At 44.4% G+C, this 22899-nt stretch overlaps 1 protein-coding gene across 4 annotated transcripts in view; it reads right to left on the minus strand.

The window, feature by feature from the left end:
• Window positions 1–22899, minus strand: part of ABTB3 (ankyrin repeat and BTB domain containing 3) — a 282735-nt gene that overhangs the window by 54420 nt on the left and 205416 nt on the right. For all 4 annotated transcript variants that reach the window (XM_054032688.1, XM_054032669.1, XM_054032679.1 and 1 more), the window contains exon 4: window positions 15904–16056. In XM_054032688.1, the coding sequence (XP_053888663.1) occupies window positions 15904–16056 (153 nt within the window). The remainder of the gene's footprint in view (window positions 1–15903; window positions 16057–22899) is intronic.

Consider the following 22899-nt stretch of genomic DNA (forward strand, 5'->3'; position numbering starts at 1 on the left):
AAATGTTGTTATCTTTATTGCATGAGTAAAGGGGAACAGAACTGTGCTGAGCCTGTCCTACCTAATTGAGGGGTCACCCTCAGTTGAAAGGAACTCGCTAAGGCAGGGGCTCGAATGCCACACCCCTGTGAAAGTAAAAGGGGTGGGGACAGTTAACTCTCCCTAAGGGTCCCCGGTCTGGTTTAACCTGTTCCTCCCTGCTGTTCAAGGATAGAGCTAAATAGGCTTCACTAGGAGCCTTTTGTTATTTTTAAGTACTCAATAAGAGCTGAAATCACTTGTGGTGGGGCAATGTTTCTGCCCTGCCTGCTGAGATAAAAAATCACTAAGAGACTGACCTACAGAGGTCACAGTAGAGGCGCAGGTGGCAGCAGAAGATAACTGACGGGCAGCTGGTGGGAGTGGCTGATGAAAGTGGCAAGCAGTTGGCTGGTGGGAGCGGCTAGCAGGGTGGCCAGGAACAGTGGCGGGGGGGGGGAGGCAGCGAGGAACAGCGGCTGGCAGGGCAGCCAGCCAGAGCAAGTGCTCAGATGATGGAGCTAGCCAGATGTCTTCTTCCCCAGGTGGGAGGTGAACTCTCACAGATGCACTTCTGAACCCAGGGTCCTGACTGACTAAGGACAACCACTGTGAGTGGGGTATGGTGAGGGAGCAGAGGGGGGCACTGTAAAGGAACTTTTGGTTGTAGAACTCAAGAACATGAGGCAGAAGACTCTGCCCCACACACTCTGGGTTGCGCGTCCTGCCAGTTTTATGGTTATGAATCCTGTTTGTGGCACTTTCCCTAAGTAATGCTGGGTCACTTCCCTCCTTTCATTAAAAGTTTCTTTTCTACACTCAGACTCTGTACTTGCGAGAGGGGAAGTATTGGCTCTCCGAAGCACCCCGGGGTGGTGTGTGGCTGGGGGCTCGAGCCAGTTCTGTGTTGCATTGTTGAAAAGGAACTCCTAGATATTGAACCCGGCCCTGGTTGCCGCTGGCTCCACTTGGCAGAAAGATTATACATATTATGAAAACATAACTGTCAGGTTTTATATTGGCAGCTAAGACTTGGAAATTATTTTCATATTTACTTGGAGTGTGTGATTTAGAGAGAGTTTGGGTGTCTCTCTAAAAATAAAGTTATTTGTTGTCTGAGTAAGTTTGGGTTAATGGATGATGAATGGGCAAGGTGCTTCTATTTTAACAGTAGCATCTGAAGAAGTGAGATTCTTACTCACGAAAGCTTATGCTCCCAATACTTCTGTTAGTCTTAAAGGTGCCACAGGACCCTCTGTTGCTTTTTACAGATTCAGACTAACACGGCTACCCCTCTGATACTATTTTAACAGTGTTAGGCATGGTTTATGTTACTCTTGTGATGAACTGGGACTGTTCTTACTGTGGTCTTTGAATGCTGACAGGGGAGTGTGGCTAGGATAGTCTGCATTGGGGGATGGAAGACTGACCGATGGAGAATACCTGAGCATGTAACATGAGAACCCAAGAAGGGGTTAGAGGCCAGGTGACACCTTTGCCCGGGAAACTGAACAAAAGGCTGTGGGAGGGGTCGCTGAGGGGAGAGTTTTCAGAAGCTGGCTGGTGAGATGGCTGGGAGGCAGATGGGGCTCTGACTTCCCAAGGGGGCTGGGCGCCCTGGGAGCCCAAGATGGATCTAACCGAGGGGGTTCCTGTTGTCTGTGCCTGCAAGACCTGTCTTGGACTGTGTTCCTGTCGTCTAAATAAACCTTCTGTTTTACTGGCTGGCTGAGAGTCATGGTGAATCGCAGGAAGCCGGGGGTGCAGGGCCTTGTGTCCCCCCGCACTCCGTGACAACTCTATATTGTAGAGGTTTTTTTAATTACTTGGTTTTGGGTTTATCATCACAGTTGGTTGTGGGCTGTCATGGTCAAATTTTTTAAACTTTGTAATGCTTTGGAAATGTAAAAAACCCATTGAAAACATATTCTCAATATGTTCTCATTTTATATATATATATATATATTTTATATTATATAATATATTATATATATGTAATTTTTTTTCAAGCACAACTGATTTGTAAGAAATGGAGAGCAGAATATTATGTTGCTGTCAATTGAAGTCAATAATGTTGCATTGGTGTAACTAAGGCCAGAGACTTCTATCTAGGCTTTTTCTTTTCCCCCCATGATCTTCATCATGGTATCTGAGCACCTAAAACCTTACTGCTCAAACTGAGATGTAGCCTCAAACCCTTCTCTATCAATTAAGTTATCTGGGTGTTTTGGCTCTTTGAGACTGCTCACCATGACCTTTGTGTAAAATGCAAAATGAGGGTAATGAGTCTGTAGATGTTATTTGCTTGATTATAACTTTGTAAAGTTGTGGTAGATTCCACAATGGTTTGCATCTTAATATTTTAATTCATTATAATGATTCATTTGGAATGTTTACGCTCTTTGGGGAAAAAAACATCTTTCTTGTTCTCTGTTTGTACAGCACCTAGTACACTGGGGGTCCTGGTCCATGACTGGGGTTCATAGATGCTATCACAAAACAAATAATACTAATAATTAACTTGATTTAACTTTGTCACCACTCCTTTTCTCAGGTGTTTCCTGAGTGGAAATATTATATTGATAACGGTAAGGAGAGCACAATGTAAATGCTATCCAGAAACTATTGTGTTTTCACTAACAGGGATGGCAAAATTAGTCCAGTCACAACCACTTCACAAAGACTGAGATTAATTATTGCCAAAGGTGGAGGAGGGGTCTCTTTTTAAAATTTGAAAATAAAAATCTTTTAAATTATTTTAATCAGGATCCATATTAAACAAACAGTGAAATAAAAACATTCTGGATATATGTCAATATACATGTCATTCTTGTCAAGGAGACAATGAGGATAATGGGTTACAGATACTGACAAACCTATTAAAGATGCGCTGAAACTACAAAATTTGGAGCCAGATTCAAATTACTTTTAATATACTAGCCTCTTTATAAAGGCAACAGTCATTTGTAAAATTTGGATAAGGCTTCTGATTTTGAATAATCCCAAAGTTTATGGGCAGGAGTTTGTTTCTGGCTCAGCTCTAACCAGAATAATTAATTCAAACCCCTCATAACCACTATAATACTGTACTATATGTTGTCTGTATTGTAACAACTATTTCATTACAGAACTCAAGCATATGGAATATTACATCAAGTAAAATCATCGTGTGTTCTGGCCCCGACACTGAAAAGGGCCTGGACTTAAATAATTCCTTATTATTATTGGCCTCAGATATCAAGTAGGCAAAATAGGTTGAGATTCACATCAGGAAACCTGCATGCTGCCTTTTAAGTATTCACATTCCCTTCATCTTCTGGCATAATCTGCACCAAGGGACTGCTGGATTTTGTCAAGGAGTTTGTTTGCAGCCACATACTGGGTTGGCATTTTTGTGCCTAATTATTGCAGCAGCCACCGCTGGTGTTAAAGGATTAGTCAACATTTGTGGGAAGAACAAGGACACTCAAGGAGAGAGACATATAAACCAACTACCCCTATTTAAGGGAGACTTGTCCTAATTAGATAGAAAAATATCTTATTTTTCTACTCTGTCCCTCGCAAAGAGCTCCCCCTGTCCAATGGTATATTAAGAGAGTTAAAACCAGTGGCAATATTTTTCTCCCCCACAGTCTCTATTTATTCCAATCTATTCAGATTCTTATGCTGCGCCATCACCATGGGATCTGAGTGGCTTCCAGAATTAGAAAATTAAATAAGGAGACTAATGTCTATCAAACACAGTTGCTCTTCATTCGTCTCCAGGGGGAAATTGTGTGTGCACGCATGTGCGTATGTGGGGTGTGGAGTAAATTAACATGCTACACTATATTAGAGAGACAAGGCGGGGGAGGTAATATCTTTTACCAGACTAACTTCTGTTGGTGAGAAAGCCAAGGTATGCTATATGTTGTTTTTAAGGAAAGCAAGATCAAAGCAGCACCCCTTGCGTTTGGACTGGCATATAGGTTTATGCTGGTGCTTATTTTCCACAAGAGAGAGTTACACAGTGTGGGACTAGCCCCAAAGAAGGCCCTCATGTCTTCTGTCCAGATGAGCTTGAACCCTGAGGTAGACAATTCTATTACTCCTGAGGAATAGAGCCATCAATGACAACGATGGTCCCAGAGGACAAGAGGTCTCTTAGGTATTCTGAGCCTAGGCCACTTTGAAAATAAGGACTGAGATCTTTAAACTTAACTCATTATTGTGGGTGGGACAGTGTAATCAGCAGAGCACAGAGGTGAGGTGCTCTTGGTCATCTGTGTGTGGTGCTGATGAGGTATGTGGCTGCCTTCTGCACTAGTTGCAGTCTTCTCAGGGTTGATGCTTTGACCCGCAAATTGAATTCATTGCTGCAATCCAGATAGGAGGTAATACACCATTTTCATGGCCAATTCATCATCAGCAAAGTTGGGACCTGATCTCCCAGCTGGTCATAGATTGTAGATGTTTTGTGTGGCTGTTGCTATAAGTGAGCATAGCGTCAGCAAGAAATCCAGACAAACTCCCAACGACTGACTGTCTCGATGATCTGTAGGTATGCATCCTCAATTGGCGGGGGCTGTACCATGGTGGCCAGCTCTCTGAATCATTTCCCTCTGCTCACAGGTATAATAATTTCCGTCTTGCTAGGATTCAGCTTTTGCCAACTCTTCTGCGTGTGTATGCTGATCTCAGCCCTGTGTTGGGATGACTGAATCATCCTGGAGTTATCATCCATGGCAAAAGTAGATTACAACAGGAGGGAGAACTCTCACCACATCCATCCAGGAAATGAAGCAGTTATTGGGAAGTTCTGCTCTCTCAAGCCAGGGAAAGGGGAGATAGTTGAGCTATTGAGCACTCCCCACTGCTTTAACCCTTAGAGCATGGCTACACTTGCAGATGTAGAGCGCTGTGAGTTAAACCTGCCTTCGGAGAGTGCAGTAGGGAAAGCGCTGCAGTCTGTCCACACTGACAGCTGTTTGCGCACTGGCATGGCCACATTTGCGGCACTTGCAGCGGCATTGGGAGTGGTGCATTATGGGCAGCTATCCCAACATGCAAGTGACTGCAACATGCTTTTCAAATGGAGGTGGGGTGGGGTGGGGTGGGGTGGAGTGTGACAGGGAGTGTGTTGTGTGTATGTGGGGGGAGAGAAAGTGGGTATTTGGGGGGCTGAGAGTGTGTCAGCATGCTGTTTTGTAAGTTCAGACCCCCTTCCCCTCCCCTCACTCAAAGCTAACAGTAAATGTTTGCTTTTTCTTGGAGCTGATAAGCAGCCGCTTCAGGGAGCTTTGAAAGAGCATTTCTGCATTCCTGCAGCTGATTTCACAACAATGACAAGAGTGGCCACTTGACTTAAGGGGGTTATGGGTCGTTTCTGGAGGCTGATCACAGCACAGTAATGCAACACCTTGTTCACACTGGTGCCGCAGGGCTCCAGCGGGGGCGCAGCAAACGTTATTCCACTCGCCGAGGTGGAATACCAGCATCGCTGTAGCTGTGGAGTCAAAGCACTCTACATGCCTTGCTAATGTGGACAGAGAGTGAGCTAGGGTGCCCAGGGCTGCTTTATTGCACTGTAACTCATGAGTGTAGCCAAGGTCTTAGTTAGGACAAACTGCAAATAGCGGAGATGTGTGTTATCTGTACATTGTTGACACTTGAGCTCTAGAAGTTTCATCATTTCTCCCAGTGGCTGCACATAAATATTTAATAGGACCAAGGAGAGACCTGAGCTCTGAGAACTCCACATGTGAGGGGTCTCAAGGCAGAAGTGTAATTTCCCATCACTACACTCAAGAAAAGATTTCAACTACTTCAGATTTCAGAATGGTAGCCATGTTAGTCTGTATCAGCAAAAACAACGAGGAGTCCTTGTGGCACCTCAGAGACTAATGTAGCGCAAGTAGAGTCGGGGCATAAGGAGACGAGAGCTGAGGAAGCATTGTTCCAAGTCTTAGAACAACACTTCCTCAGCTCTCGTCCCCTTAGGCTCTGACTCTACTTGCGCTACATTGATGACATCTTCATCATCTGGATCCATGGAAAGGAGGCTCTTGAGGAATTCCACCAAGATTTCAACGACTTCCACCCTACCATCAACCTCTGCCTGGACCGGTCCACACAAGAGGTCCACTTCCTAGACACTACAGTGCTAATAAGCGATGGTCACATAAACACCACCCTATACCAGAAACCTACTGACCACTATATTTACCTACATGCCTCCAACTTTCATCCAGACCACATCACACGATCAATTGTCTACAGCCAAGCCCTAAGATACAACCACATTTGCTCCGATCCCTCAGACAGAGACAAACACCTACAGAATCTCTATCAAGCATTCTTAAAACTGCAATACCCACCTGGTGAAGTGAAGAAACAGATTGACAGAGCCAGAAGGTCCTGAGAAGTCACCTACTACAAGACAGGCCCAACAAAGAAAGTAACAGAATGCCACTAACCTTCACCTACAGCCCCCAATGAAAACCTCTCCAGCTCATCATCAAGGATCTACAACCTATCCTGAAGGACGATCCCTCACTCTCACAGACCTTGGGAGGCAGGCCAATCCTCGCCTACAGACAGCTCCCGAACGTGAAGCAAATACTCACCAGCAGCTACACACCACACAATAAAAACATCAATCCAGGAACCAAACCCTGCTACAAACCCCGGTGCCAACTCTGTCCACATATCTATTCAAGGGACACCATCATAGTACCTAACCACATCAGCCACACCATCTGGGGCTCGTTCACCTGCACATCTACCAATGTGATATATGCCATCACGTGCCAGCAATGGCCCTCTGCCATGTACATTGGCCAAACCGGACAGTCTCTACGCAAAAAAATAAATGGAAACAAATCTGACATCAGGAATCATAACATTCAAAAACCAGTAGGGGAACACTTCAGTCTCTCTGGTCACTCAATAACAGAACTAAAAGTGGCAATTCTTCAACAAAAAAACTTCAAAAACAGACTCCAACATGAAGCTGCAGAACTGCAATTAATTTGCAAACTGGATACCATCAGATTAGGCCTGAGTAAAGACTGGGAGTGGTTGGGTCATTACAAAACCTAAACTTAATTTCCTCAACATTAATTTCTCCCTACTGTTACTCATGCCTTCTTGTCAATTGTCTGTAATGGGCCACTCTCTTACCACTTCAAAAATTATTTTTCCTCCCTTGGTATCCTGCGGTTAATTGATTTATCTCGTTAGACTGACCTCACACTTGGTAAAGCAACCCACATCCTTTCATGTATTTATACCTGCTCCTGTATTTTTCACTTCATGCATCTGAAGAAGTGGGTTCTAGCCCACGAAAGCTTATACCCAAATAAATTTGTTAGTCTCTAAGGTGCCACAAGGACTCCTCGTTGTTTTAATTACTTCAAAGTATTTCTATTGCCCTCTGCCCCCTGTCTCAAGTGGGATGGTTGTAGCTGTGTCTTGTGACAGACTATATTGAATGCTAGGATCCAGAAGTATGAGAATAGACACTGGCCTTTTGGCTAGGGCTAATAAGAGCTCAGCCATCAGCACTACTATCACTGTTTCTGTCCCAAATCACTGGAGCTTTATAGCTTTCAAATGTTAGCAGGTATGAATGGGGCATGGGATACAGGCAAGTAAAGAACTTAGGAGCAGTCCCATACATCACTGCAGCCACATATAACTGTTCAGACTTATGGGAAATATTGCTGAAGGATTTAGATACTATGGGGCCACATTCTGCATTAATTTACACACGGCTGGTTAGTATGATGCACTGGACATGACACATGTTCAGCAGTCCCACAGTGCATTTCCCCCAGCCCTACCTGGAGGATGTCATACACCCAGCAAAGCCACAATCACAGCAAGCCTGCAGAGAAAAAGCAGGGTTCCCCTGAAATTCACCCTCTCCACCACCTGGCACTGCTATGGTACTATCCTTGAAGGAAGAGAAACAGTTGCTCTACCACCACACTCAACACCAGCCTGCTGGTTTCACGACAGCGCTGTGGGCAGCTGGGAGAGGAAGGCATTGGTGGCTGATGGCTAGACCAAGTCCTTGCTGTAGGGTGAGGAGAGGAACAGGCTGAAGAGGCCTGGGGCAGAATAAGGGAGGCTACCCCACATTCCCTCATCCAACCTGTTCCACGTCACCCTGCCACCCAGCAACCTCCCTCCTTCAGGCTGCCCCTGACTCCTTCCAGTACTCTGGTATCCACCATCTCCCTGGCTCCCTCTACCCCCTCCCCAGCTACCCTTGGCTCCTCTCCCCCTTTTGCCCATATGTAGGCTAGGAGAGATTTGATCTACCTCCACACACAGAACACCTCAAATGCACAGGCAGAGAACTGTCTCACACGGAGCCTTCACAACTTGGGCAGCTATGTTTACATCAGTGCAATCCCATGGACTTCAATGGGGTTCCACCAGAGCACTATGGGATACCTGTCCAGAATGCTGCATGCTTACTCTGCACAAAGTCCCTGCTGCATAGACACACTGGTCGGTACCGAATCTGAAAACAGCTGACAGCCTGTATGCAATTATTGCATACTATTTAGTATGTACGAGTAAGTGTGCCAAAAAACTCAGTGCAAATTAACCAACCTCACTCCACCCCAACCTGTGTGTACACAAGGTCAAAGAGTGTAATATGGCCCTATTTCTGTGTCTGGGCTGTCATTTTAGGAGGTGCATCACTTTAGCCACTGCCATATAAATAAAGATGTGATGTGCTTGCAATGTAAGTGCTATCATATTAATTACCCCTAGAGGTCTTCCCCCGCCCCGACTTAAAACTGGAAATGGCATCATCTGTTATTAAAATAAACGAAACCTCTCAAGAAACATAAAAGTAAAAAGAAAACAAAAAGTCTTGAGCTTTGCCTAGCATGCCAAAGATATGTTTTTGAGAGGAAGAGAGCACTCTAGAGTCAACGTCACCAACCCCACACATTCAACAATCATGAGACAGCTCCCCAAAATCATGAGATTGGCTTGAAAATTATGAGATTTTAAAATAAATAAATTGGATTCTCTGTATTTCTTTTCTGGTTTTTGAGCCTTCAGAGGTCACTTTTTCCAGCTTTACTCCAGAACCATGATGGTTAGAAACTAAAAACTTCTCAAAAATGAAAATTGAGATTTTCACATAATCACATGACTCCTGGAACTGGGGTTTACAAAAAAACCCACCCGCTAAATATTGCAAGCCTGGTGATAAAATCACAGGAGTTAGCAAGACTGCAGAGCTATGGGCCCTTGAGGTAGTGGGCCCCCTCTATCATCTTCTTGAGATTACACCATGAGACAGCCAGTAACGTCCATGATAGGGCTCATTGGCTCTCATCTCGCACAAGAAGCTGCACAATCTTGGCAGCAATGCTTGTTGGATAGGAGGCAGACAGTGAAGGTAGGTTCTCATCTACCCTTGGGTGCAAAAACAATCCCTGAGCAGTTACGCTGCAGCATTCTGCCCTAGCTGTAATGTGTGAGTTGTTTCCAAAGGCAGCTATAAATAAAGCATATTATAATAATCCTAACTAAGCATCATCCATTAGGAATGGATCACTGCGGGGAGGTCTGCCTCCAGGAGAAAAAGTCACCAATATTGAATATTTCAGAGGTGAGAGAAGCCACTCCTGACTATCGTCAAACCATGTTCAGCTCCTGCTCAGAAATGACTCCTATTTTCAGAACTTTGTTGACTTGGCTGGAGCCTGTCCCACCACTAAACACTACTTAATTCCAGTTAGTATTTAAGGAACCATCTCTTGAGGCAACTGATTTAGCTAATTACTGCCTCCTGTCTAATCTCCCTTTGCTGAGCAAGCTAACTGGGAAGTTCACAAAGATTTTTCTCCAATTCCATCTAGTGTCCTGGAGCCCTCTCAGTCAGGATTCAGACCAGGACACGGAACAGAGGGAGCGCTGGTGGCAATGATGGACAAGGCCATATATCTGTACTGATATCGCTCGGCCACTGCACAGCTTTTGATATGTCTGAACATGGAATCCTGCATGGGGGCCCCACCTCAGAAACATGGAAGGGACTAGTTGGACTGCACCAAGATACGGAACAAATGAAGCCAAGACTTCACTGTGCTGGTTGAGGCATTAACCTGCAGAGGAAGGCAGGCAGAGATACCACAGCTCATCTTTCCCTTGTAGGGGGAAGCAGCTTTATTTTATAACTGCAGCTCTAGAGCAACCCTGCTAGTAGAGGGTCACCAGACTTCTGAATTAGAGCATCTGCTAGCCAGCCCTGCTCAATGTGGGCTACGGCGGCCTGCTCTGGGTTCCCCATTGGAACTGGGTTGCAGAAGGCTTGTGCTACCATGTTCCAGCTCTATGTGAACATATTACTACCAGGAGCCTGAAACCTGAGATCAGCTAGCACAGTGGTTCTCAACTACTTGGGAATACGCAGAGGTCTTCCAGGGGATACACCTACTCATATAGATATTTGCCAAGTTTTACAACAGGCTACATAAAAAGCACTAGCGAAGCCAGTACAAATTACATTTCATCCAGACAATGACTTGTTTATACTGCTCTATATACTATACAGTACACTGAAGTGTAAGTACAATATTTATGTTCCAATCAATTTATTTTATAGTTATATGGTAAAAATGAGAAAGTGAGCCATTTTTCAGTAATAGTGGCTGAGACACTTTTGTATTTTTATGTCTGATTTTGTAAGCAAGTAGTTTTTAAGTGAGGTGAAACTTGGGGGTACGCAAGACAAATCAGACTCCTGAAAGGGGTACAGTAGTCTGGAAAAGTTGAGAGCCACTGAGCTAGCAGAACCAAAGGAGTGAATCTGGCCCCAAAATAGTGAGAAAATATCAAGATAAAATTGCCTTAGTAGGAAAGGGCAGGGATATAGATCTTGATATCACCAGAATATTGATTCTTCAGACCATGTTATCATATTAATGCTCTGACTGGCTTCACATACGCATTGGAAAATGACAAAACTAACCCCTTCAGGTCTCCATATGGGAAGCTGCAGATGATACTTGATGCAGAGATGACACTTGCGATCACTGTATATGAGATGAATAAACCAGTATATCACATTATCCTTTAACTCTCAGCGGAGTAGGTCCTCAGGCTGCTCACCACTCTCTGACTCAGATCATCTGCCCTGGGCTTTTCCCAGATGGAAGAGTAGGTCAGCAGAATTGCTCCCCTCAATATGTCCTGACTGCTTTTCCATCCACTTTTTTCTACTGCTCTTGTTGGGGAAGGAGAAATAATGGTCTTGACCCCATATTAAAGATTGGGAGTGTGATTTGTTGAGTGGCAACTGGACAGGTCAGGGGGTGAGGATGGAAAACAGATCTGCAGGTGGGGGACATCTGAAAATGATGAAGAAAGGAATCAGATGTTGCTGGAGATACTGGAATTTGGATGGGTGAAGGAGAGCATTACACTGGGGGATGAGATAATACTTACCAACAATTCTTATTTACTGAAACAGACCCTAACTTTCTCCCTATGTCCCACAGAGCAGCAGGATTTCGCTTGATCATCAAGATAATAGTTTTGGCTGCAGGCGTATCTCCTAGCTACCAGGCAGGCAGTCATCTTACTCACTCCTTGACAGATTTCATTGCCTCCTTGTTGGTTCCCCTGCTCTGTGCAGAAGAGGACAGTAGACGGAGAAGGGGCGCTAGAAGGGAGATAGTGGGAGGAGGAAGGAAGGGAAATTTTGGGAGGAAGGAGAGAAATAAGGCTGAGATCATTTACAATCCCACGTTCTAGGCACCTGACCATAAGGGTTTGTGTAATTGAGCTGGGAAGCGTCACAAAAATATGGTAGGAGATCTCTTTGCTGGAGGTTCAGATAGGACACTGAACAGTCGATTTTTTATCTGAACTGATCCTGAACTCCAAGTTTTTTGAGATTCTTCCAAACTTCTTTTCTAGAATATGTATTGTAGTGTGGAAGCAGATTCTGTCTTACATTTTTTAACAATAGGCCATGAATCAACATAGAGGAATAATGTAATGTCACAATGGTAGACACAGGACACAGAATGTAGCATATGGTGTATTATTTAGTTTTGGTTCTTTTTGTTTTGTTTGTGGGGAGGGGGTGTCTTTTTGTTTTTTGCCTTCTGGACCAGTAAGAGAAAAGATCCTTAAGAAAAAACTGATAACAGTTTCAGGCTTAAGGCTCCCAGTAGTTAGGATATTTTTTATAAAAAATAATCTAAAATGTCTCAGACTACATACAAAATCCTCCAGCTGTCCTCAGTCCCTCCGTTTATTTGAAGAATTGCCTCTTGAAAATATTTCAAAGCCTTGGCAACTATAGAATTGATGCTTGATGAGGACTGGGGAGATGCAAGGCTTTTGCTGCTCATTGGGGAGAAATGAGAGGCTGGTACAACGACTGGGTGGAAATGAGGAGTGCTGAGGGTCTGTACTGAGCACAAATAAAACATTACAAGTAGCAAGATTTCAAATTAATATCATGATGCTTTCCAACAAGCAGCAGCCTTTCCTTTGATCTCAGTATTACAGACACACAGCGCCTGATTCTCAGTTACAGCAAGCACACTCTACACCACTGTGGCAGTGTAAAGGGCCTTTAAATGTCACATTAACACCCACTTGAAGGCCCCTTTACACTGACAAGTTTCAGAGTAACAGCCGTGTTAGTCTGTATCTGCAAAAAGAAGAACAGGAGTACTTGTGGCACCTTAGAGACTAACAAATTTATTAGAGCATAAGCTTTCGTGGACTACAGCCCACTTCTTCGGCTGCATATAGAATGGAACATATAATGAGGAGATATATATATACACATACAGAGAGCATAAACAGGTGGGAGTTGTCTTACCAACTCTGAGAGGCCAATTAATTAAGAGAAAAAAAACTTTTGAAGTGATAATCAAGCTAGCCGAGTACAGACAGTGTGATAAGAAGTGTGAGAGTACTTACAAGGGGAGATAGAGTCAATGTTTGTAATGGCTCAGCCATTCCCAGTCCTTATTCAAACCGGAGTTGATTGTGTCTAGTTTGCATATCAATTCTAGCTCTGCAGTCTCTCTTTGGAGTCTGTTTTTGAAGTTTTTCTGTTGTAATATAGCCATCCGCAGGTCTGTCACTGAATGACCAGACAGGTTAAAGTGTTCTCCCACTGGTTTTTGAGTATTTTGATTCCTGATGTCAGATTTGTGTCCATTAATTCTTTTGCATAGAGACTGTCCGGTTTGGCCAATGTACATGGCAGAGGGGCATTGCTGGCACATGATGGCATATATCACATTGGTAGATGTGCAGGTGAACGAGCCCCTGATGGTATGGCTGATGTGATTAGGTCCTATGATGATGTCACTTGAATAGATATGTGGACAGAGTTGGCATCGGGGTTTGTTACAAGGATAGGTTCCTGGGTTAGTGGTTTTGTTCAGTGATGTATGGTTGCTGGTGAGTATTTGCTTTAGGTTGGGGGGTTGTCTGTAAGCGAGGACAGGTCTGTCTCCCAAGATCTGTGAGAGTAAAGGATCATCTTTCAGGATAGGTTGTAGATCTCTGATGATGCGCTGGAGAGGTTTTAGTTGGGGGCTGAAGGTGACAGCGAGTGGTGTTCTGTTATTTTCTTTGTTGGGCCTGTCTTGTAGGAGGTGACTTCTGGGTACTCGTCTGGCTCTGTCAATCTGTTTTTTCACTTCAGCAGGTGGGTATTGTAGTTTTAAGAATGCTTGATAGAGATCTTGTAGGTGCTTGTCTCTATCCGAGGGATTGGAGCAAATGCGGTTATATCTTTAACCTGTCTGGTCATTCAGTGACAGACCTGCGGGTGGCTATATTACAACAGAAAAACTTCAAAAACAGACTCCAAAGAGAGACTGCAGAGCTAGAATTGATATGCAAACTAGACACAATCAACTCCGGTTTGAATAAGGACTGGGAATGGCTGAGCCATTACAAACATTGACTCTATCTCCCCTTGTAAGTACTCTCACACTTCTTATCACACTGTCTGTACTCGGCTAGCTTGATTATCACTTCAAAAGTTTTTTTTCTCTTAATTAATTGGCCTCTCAGAGTTGGTAAGACAACTCCCACCTGTTTATGCTCTCTGTATGTGTATATATATATATCTCCTCATTATATGTTCCATTCTATATGCATCCGAAGAAGTGGGCTGTAGTCCACGAAAGCTTATGCTCTAATAAATTTGTTAGTCTCTAAGGTGCCACAAGTACTCCTGTTCTTCTTTTTACACTGACAGTGACCTTAGTTTTGGGAAATGGGAATGGAAATCAAACCCTCATTAACTCTATCTAGATCATACTTTCCACTCTCATTCCAGACTGTAAGACAGCTGAAAAGTGGCTTTAGTTTTATTTTTCTTTATAAACTGAATTCTGGATAGCTGCTTTAATTGAGCACTGATTTCTTCTCAATAATCAGTCAATTATCTGGGACATAACTACAATTCACTCTAACATAACCTGGTTTTAAAACGTTAACTTCTGTTAAAATGGCAGAATAGGTAAAAAGAGTCAAAGTTTTTCTATACGCATGCTAACTGCAGAAAAACTGTATATTCTTATCATATCAAAACATGATTTTTGTTCTTTCAGGGGACTAGAAGAAAGAATATTGACTTTTCTACAATTGTATCAGCTAGTTTAACTGGAAAGGTTTTTTTAGTTGTGCCTTTTTAAAATTAAGAGCTTCATTATCAAAGAAGCTGAGCACTGGCGGACCTCACAGACTTCAGCTGAAACAGTGAAATGTTAAGTCCTACTGACAGTCAGGCCCGGGATATTTAGCTTCATATGAAACAGTTACAGTCAGTATTTGAAATATGAACCTCAAGATTTAGCTTTTAAATTCAACATATTTAATAAAATATTCAAACAAGAAAGCATTATTCCAGTCTCAAATTAAAATATTATAATATTTAGTGAAAGTGTGTTGGAAAACCAGAGTCAACAAAATACAGCTGCTATGATGCAGGTTGTCGGACCTAATCATGTATTTAATTTCCATGCTTCTGTGTTGCAGGAAAGCATACATATATCACCTGGGTATGAGTATGAGTGACAGGGTGCTGAAAAATATGAGCTTGGGTTTGAATTCACTAGTCTCTAAGGTAGTGTCTGACGACTGGCAGCTATATTGTGTGCTGCAGCTATTAAGCAACTTTGATGAATAATTCCGCTTTTGACACATTCATAAGAGCTTTTCATATAAACATCTAAAACAAATATAACCCAGAATCAAGTATGCACTAGGAAGCTGTTTTATACATGCATATATGAGTAAGAAAAGGCAGCGCATTAAAAACATATACTGAAAACATATACTTTAGGGCCTCATTAGAAGGTCACATCTAACATATTTAAAAATAAGTATTGAATTATTCAGACCTGCAACATCTTTCAATTACAGTGATTTCAGGATCAAAAATGTAATTTTATTCCAAGAACTGGTTTTATCTGTAAATGTGCTGTATAAACCACTATTGCAGAAAACAATATAATATATTCAGCCCTTTACATTACATCTCAATATTTTGTAACAGGAACACAATGAAACAGACATAATTAGTGGAAGACTTCCATCTCTCATTGTAAAGCAGAACGCAATGGTAAAAGACAAACCAAGATTTTATGAACAGATTCAGAGCTTGATCCAGTTGTTAGGTATGCAGGCACATTACCACGCAGCCTGTGAAACTGGCTCGTACAGGCATGTGAACGAATACAGTAGCTGATTTTACAAGACATACAGTGACGAGAAGGAGCATTCTGCACATCTGAGGACATAACAAAGCCCTTACTCTGCCTGTTAAATCACTGTCACTATGAAAGAGCTACAGGTTTTTCAAATCATTATTTCTTTGCATGGACTTACTTTAACTGTCGAGGTTCACAGTCAACTCCAGGTAGTAAGAGCCTTGCTGCTTGCCGTACATCATCACTGTCCACAGAGAAACTGCGACGGTGCCCTGCATGAGCCAGAGCAACCCTTATCCATTCCATCAGGGGTGGCAGCACTATGAATGGCCTAGAAAGAGCAAAACAGGATAGCTAGTGCCATTAATCTTTAAACATCAAAATTAGAGAGTGATCAAACTAGCTCAGCAAACTGCAGGCAGGTCTAACCCATGCAGCTGACTTGCACCATTTCCAGGAAAGGGTGGGGTGCGTTTTTTTGCCCATGAAACGCAAATCATAGCTCATGAACTTGTTATCTTTATGGCCCTGTAAGTGGTTGCTTTGAGGTCCACACATTTGCCTGGGAATCCACATGCTTCAAACTGGGTCTCAGGAAAAGCAAGCAGAACCCCACTCACAGGAACACACCCCTTCTGGCTGATACATGCATGTCAGTCAGAGCTTCCTTCCCACCCTACCACCAGCGGAGGGAGGGAGAGGGAGAACCCTTCCACCCAACCCAGTAGTCAAAGGAAGAGGAGAGAAGGTAGTTGATGTGCAAGGAAGGTTCCAAATGCCGCATTGTCTCAGACTGATGCAATGTCAGAATCTCACCAGATTATTATTTTGTGGCTCTCTGCAGCTCAATGATGACATGGCTTGTACATTGTTGAAGGCTGAGTACCACTGACCCTACTGTATTTTTGAGGTATCTGAGGGTTGCTTCACAGATCATATTTTTAAAAGTCTACTACTGTTCAAATTAAATCTATTATAAATACAGGGCATGAAAACCGGAGGAAATTACCTGCTACTGTGTCATGTATTTTTTTTAAATCATATGCTCAAAAGTCAGTTGCCATTTGGCCCAAACCCCTTCTGTAACATGTTGTTTTCATTCAGCTTTTCAATTTCTCACCACCTCTACTAAAGCGACGTGGACATTACAGTCTAAATTGGGCCTAGCACCAGTGAGGACATGGATTTTCTTTTTACTATTATAAAACTATTATATAACAAGGCTGTGTGTATGCTAGGAATAGTTAACAGCTGGTGTCAAACACAGTACTCCTCTGGTCCCCCCACCCCAGCCATGTTTGAACATGGTTTGTGCACTAGTGTAGACAGGGACAAAACATGTGCAACTCCCGTTTCCAGAAAGTGTATTCAGCCCGCCGTTCTACCAGGAGTTGACTGTGCTTTTATACCTAAACCTCTTTGAGGAAGACTTGGGAAATTTAGTAACAGCAAAGGTAAGGTTTATTCCTCTCACTCTTTCACGGAGCGGACATTCTTCTCCTTTCCCTCTACCTCCCCTGGTTCCTCCTGGGAATTGTAGTTACTGGACTCAAAGCTACAGAAACTACCTAGCAACAAATTTACAAATTGGGTTAGCTATCTGCACCTAGCTACATACAACACACCCTTCCCCTTTAGAATCACTATCATAAGACTTTAAACCATCACTTCCCAACTGTCACTTGAGTCTGGTAACAGAGTCTTCCAATCTTTTAAGCAGTCTCCCTTGTCTCACACTTCTCTTAATACCTGGAGAGGCAGGAACGAGTGATGGTGCAATTCCTACTGCTATATGTCAATCATCACTATCAGAGTGATCACAACCTCAGAGTGGGCAACAGCTGTGAGAGAAGACAAGGTACTTTAGGACCTAAAGAGTTACATAGTCAATGGATGGCCCTACAAGACAATGACACCAGCACATTTGCAACCATATAGATGTACATCATGTGAATTGTCCCTTGCAAAGGAATGGATTTTGAGAACTCACCGTCTTGTGCCTACACTTGTGAATAACATAGCTGAAGTCGACGTACTTAGACCTACTCACCGCGGTATCTTCACTGCGGCGAGTTGACTGCTGCCGCTCTCCCGTCAACTCCGTCTGCGCCTCTCGCGACGGTGGAGTACAGGAGTTGATGGGAGAGCGCTCGGGGGTCGATTTATTGCGTCTAGACTAGACTAGCTGCGATAAATCGACCCCCACTGGATCGACTGCTGCCCGCCGATCCGGCGGGTAGTGTAATCATACCCTGAGAGATTGCTTGATTCACTTGGAACATGAAGGACATTTAGGGATGGGTCTAACCAAAACACAACTGCGACAAGACTTCTGGTGGCCAGGGATGGACAAGTAGGTTGAGGAACTAATCAAGAATTGCATGACTTCCTTTCTTCTTTCACTCTCCCCCTTTCATTTGGTGTTCTTTTTCCTTGCTTACCCCTCCCTCCGTACTCCCTTTTCACAGCAGGGTTAAAAAAGCCCATTTGACTGAGTTAGGTGCCCACTGGGCAAATACTTTAAATTTTACATACACAACCTTACTCCGTACCCACCTGGGGACACCTGATTTAATAGGACGTTGAGCCTTTGGAACATTTTTTTCACATTCACAGCTTTTAGTAATATTATACCATTTATTCTTCTTTTGAAGACTTTTCTTTGTACAACTCTGACATTCATATTCTTTAACAGAGAGGTTTTCAAAAGTGCCTAATAGATTTAGGAGCCCAGGTGCCAGTGAATTTCAATGGGGCATGATGCTCCTAAATCCTTCAGACCCTTTTGAAAATCTCCTCCTAAATTATTCATTTGCTGACTTGCCATTTTCATTTTTTTTAAAATGAATCTCTGTCACCCTCCAGATGAGGGACTATTTGTTTTTGGGGCGTTTGCATCCTCGAGATCTTCCCATTGAATCCCAGAGGAGCTAATGAGAAAAGAATGCATTCTCCCAGGCTTCCACGAGAAGATCGTTCCATGAACCACCTAATTTGTAGTGACAGTAGCAGTGGTGGTCAGAGCTGGGAGAGTGCCTGTATGACTACAACTGCTGGCTGCTTTAAAGAAAAGCTGCTGGGAATATTGTAAAAACATTTGGCTGTATTACAAGTGTGTTGATTAGCATGTGTGCTTGTGGCTGAGCACAGAGAGGGGCTGTGGTTTGGCCTTTAAACCTCCCAATCCAGGAAGTTAACGAATGATAGATAGCTGAGGGAGCAAACGGAGCAAGGAGTTGGCCTAGGGGAGCTCCGTGATAGTTCACCTGATGTAAAGAAAGTTGAAAAGCACCACAGATCTTGACATTTTGTTTAAACCTAGTCAAAACAGACCAGGTAACAAGGTGATAGATAAAGTTACCAAACAATGACTTAGGATCAGGGAGGGTTAGTACAATATGGCCGGTGGAGCCAGCAAGCCAGTAGCAATTTAGTCAGTATAAAGAACTCCCAGTTTATTGCATCATGAATAAGGCACTCCGGGGTTCAAGCATTAGCCCCTCAAGGCTAGGATTGTTGAACTAGATTATCTACATGAGACAAAGATATACCTGGGGCTGAACAGGACATTTAAGGAAGGCAGTAGAGCCTCTCATCAGCAGATCTGGCTCCCCTAGTTATTTCAATTAGGCAACCAGTGTATCTTGGCTAAAGGAGGAAAAGGACCCCTCCAGATATGACCCACAGGGGTGTCATTTGTCCCCCTACCCCACGCAGACTTTTCATAGGTCTATATGCTCCTATAGTGAGGCTGAGTGGCCTCCCTCCGAACTGGAGTGTGAGACACCACTATGCTCCCCTGGCGGAGCCAAACTCACCCTGCCCCGCTCCCTTCACCGGAAGTATCAGGGCGGGACAGGATGTAGAAAAGGAGACAGAGCCCTGAAACTCAGTTGCTGCTGAGCCACAGGAGAGACCAGACATCTCTTCTGGGGAGCAGATGCTAGGGTTGCCAACTGTATAATCGCACAAACCCAAACACCCTTGCCTGCCCTGCCCCTTCTCTGATGCCCCGCCCCACTCACTCCAGCCCCCCTCCCTCCATTGCTTGCTGTCCCCCACCCTCACTCACTTTCACTGGGCTGGGGCGGGTGTGTGGGAGGGGATACGGGGTGCAGGCTCTGGGAAGGAGTTTGGGTGCAGGAGAGGGCTCAGGGCTGAGGCAGGTGGTATGGGTACGGTAGGGAGTTTGGGGTGCAGGATCTGGGAGGGAGTTTGGGTGTGGGAGGGGGCTCAGGGCTGAGGGAGGGGGTTGGGGTTTGGGAGGAGGTTTGGGGTGCAGGCTTCGGCTGGGCAGCGCTTACCTTGGGTGGCTCCTGGAAGCAGCGGCATGTCTGCCAGTGGCTCCTAGGCTCAGGGGCGGCCAGGCGGCTCTGCGCGCTGCCCCTTCCTGCAGGCACTGCCCCCGCAGCTCCCATTGGCCGTGGATCCCCATTCCCAGCCAATGGGACCTGCGGAGTTGGCGCTTGAAGCGGGGGCCACACGCAGAGACCCCTTGGCCGTGCCTCTGCCTAGGAGCCACTGCTGAACATGCTGGCAACTTCTGGGAGTGGCGCGGAGCCAGGGCAAGTCGGGAGCCTGTCTTAGCCTCACTGCGCCACCGGACTTTTAACAGCTTAAAATCTCTCTGATTGCTTTCAATAGCCTCTGCGAGATACAGCCTGATTCCAGAAGACTCCTGGCCAAACTGGGTGGGTTGGCAACCTAGAAGATGCCTCTGCAAGAGCCCAGACCAGACCCGGAGTGGACCGATGCCCTGCTGTCGGGGAGGAAGATGAGGACCCTGAGGAATTGCTGGAGCTACCCGCGGCCGAGTACCCCAATGAGACAGGGGATCTTTGGACCACGGGACCCTACACCCAGACTGTGGTAGGAAGTAGCCCAGGGGGACCAGACTCTAGTCTGGTCCTGCTGCCGCAGTGTGAGTTAGCATGTTGGGGCTGGAATCCCTGCTGACCCAGTGGCAGATCATCCTGCCACTGTTAGGGCCTTGGGCTGGGACGCAGTGGAGTTGGGTGGGCCTGCGTGTCCCCTGACACCCCTGGGATGGCAGCCTTCCCACCATAGGCCAGGAGGTGCTCACCCCCCTGCCTGAGCCCCTAGACTGCTCTGGTGCTCACCCCTGCAAGAGTCCTAACTGTTTGCCACCTCGCCATGCTTTAGGGCCTGGACTTCTAGACTGCTACAGCTCTGCCTTGAATACAGGCCAGAGCCCTAACTGTTTGTGACTCTGCCCCACCCAGAGGGAGCCAAAGCCCCTCTACAGACTGTTTGCAGCTGTCTGCCCCAGCTAGGTGGCTGTGGGCTAAAGATTGCTGTGCTTCATCCCACCCAGGGAGCTGGAGCTCTCCCCTATGAGACTGTTACTTGCAATCTGCCTGTAGTGAGGCAGAGTGGCCTCCCTCCCCCACTTGAGAGCGAGGGACCACTACAGCTCTTCCACGTCCCCACAGACTTTGCAGGATATAATATAATCACATATAATATTCTATATATTGACACACCTTTGCCCACAGTCCCCAACCCCCGGTATTTTTTCTAAAGTGAAACCCTTGATGACCAACTTTCCAGAATAGGCAGGGAAGAATGACTACTCCTTGTTCCTCAAACCTTAGGGCCTAAGGAATTGTCTCCAGGAAAAGAGGACCTAGTAATGTTAAATAGTTGAGAACAACAGACAGATGGTAGGGGATTCCATCACTAACCAAACAGACAGCAGAATGTGCAAAGATCAAGAGAATTTAACAGTCTGTGGCCTACTAGTTATAAGGGACTTTATCTACCTGCAATGTAAAATCAGCTTATTGGGGAGGAATTTATAGTTATGGGGCATACTGGAATCAATGGCAGAGAACTGCAAGAAAGATGTCCCAGAGGCTACATATCAAAGACTACTTAGAAAACTCATGTTGAGTGCCATAAAAGCTGCCTTTTCTGAAATACTACTAGCCTCTCATGCAATAACGGCAAGGCAAGGGGAGATTGGAACGCTCCATGTGTGCTGGAGAAGATGGGACACGAGCAGGACTGAAGCTAATCGAGCACTTGGAAACTACTGAAGGAAATGAGAACCTAGAGTGAAGGGATGGTCATCACCTTCTCAGTGGGAACTAGACTGCTGCCTTTGAAAATGAGTATGTTTTGGGCAGATTGTTTAAACAAAGCTGGAAGTTGCTGAGGTCTTCTCCGATCAGTAGTACCAACCATGCTAATAGTAACAACCAGGTAAATTTGAACACTCAGCTGAAAGTAGAAAACTCACTGTAAGCTACTGGCAGTAATCCTGCGGAAAGCAAGCAGGTTCAGCACCGTTAGGAACAAAAATATTGTGTCATCAAAGAAAAGGAATAAAGGAGGGCCAGTTTATCAGAAAGCAGAGCTACAAAACTCGGTGCACAGTATCGGAAGCTTGTAAATTGCAATGGGTGCATAATAATGCTCAGCATCTAAAACATTCTGCAAAAATAAAATAATTAAAAGGAAACTGTAAATTTTAGGCTACAACCCAGATGGGAAAAAATAGACTGGGTCATAGAAATGGGTATTTGCATTTAGCTAACCTTCCAATACAAATCACAAGACACAAAGAGGGCAGGGCAGTACTCTCTAAAATGCATCATAAACTTACTCTAAACTGCAGCAGGATTGTTCATGCAATCAGGGAGATGTAACTGGCTTCCTTACTGCCCCACTCTGCTGCAACTAGAAAACATGGCAGCCAGCAGAAAACCTAGCCCATTATATTTATAAACAGACAACACTGTTTACAGGAGTTTTAACCATACTACTATAATATTTTACATTCATTCTTTCTTGTACTTACATTTTGCAAATTTTAATAAAAAAATAAAATTAAAATGAGCATTGGCTATTTCATATAGTAAAAGCCTACAGAGGGCAGCATCAGTATTTGATAGAAGTTGGCAGAAGATTTTGTTTAAAGGACGGTTCCACTACATACACAGAGGCAAGAAATTTACCCATTATTTTTCATGAAGGGCACACATAACATGGCATACAGAAAGAGTCACCAGGATTTGTTTTTTGAGGAGAAAATCATAAACGGTCCATTGAAATAGGCTAAAAATACCCTACTGGGGTTTATGCAGCATGTGAAGTTTTCTTTTAAAACTGTTTATGTACTGAGGGACAATGAGGAACACAAAGTTATAGG

Source organism: Malaclemys terrapin, chromosome 1 (assembly GCF_027887155.1).
Source record: "Malaclemys terrapin pileata isolate rMalTer1 chromosome 1, rMalTer1.hap1, whole genome shotgun sequence".
NCBI classification, from domain to species: domain Eukaryota; kingdom Metazoa; phylum Chordata; order Testudines; family Emydidae; genus Malaclemys; species Malaclemys terrapin.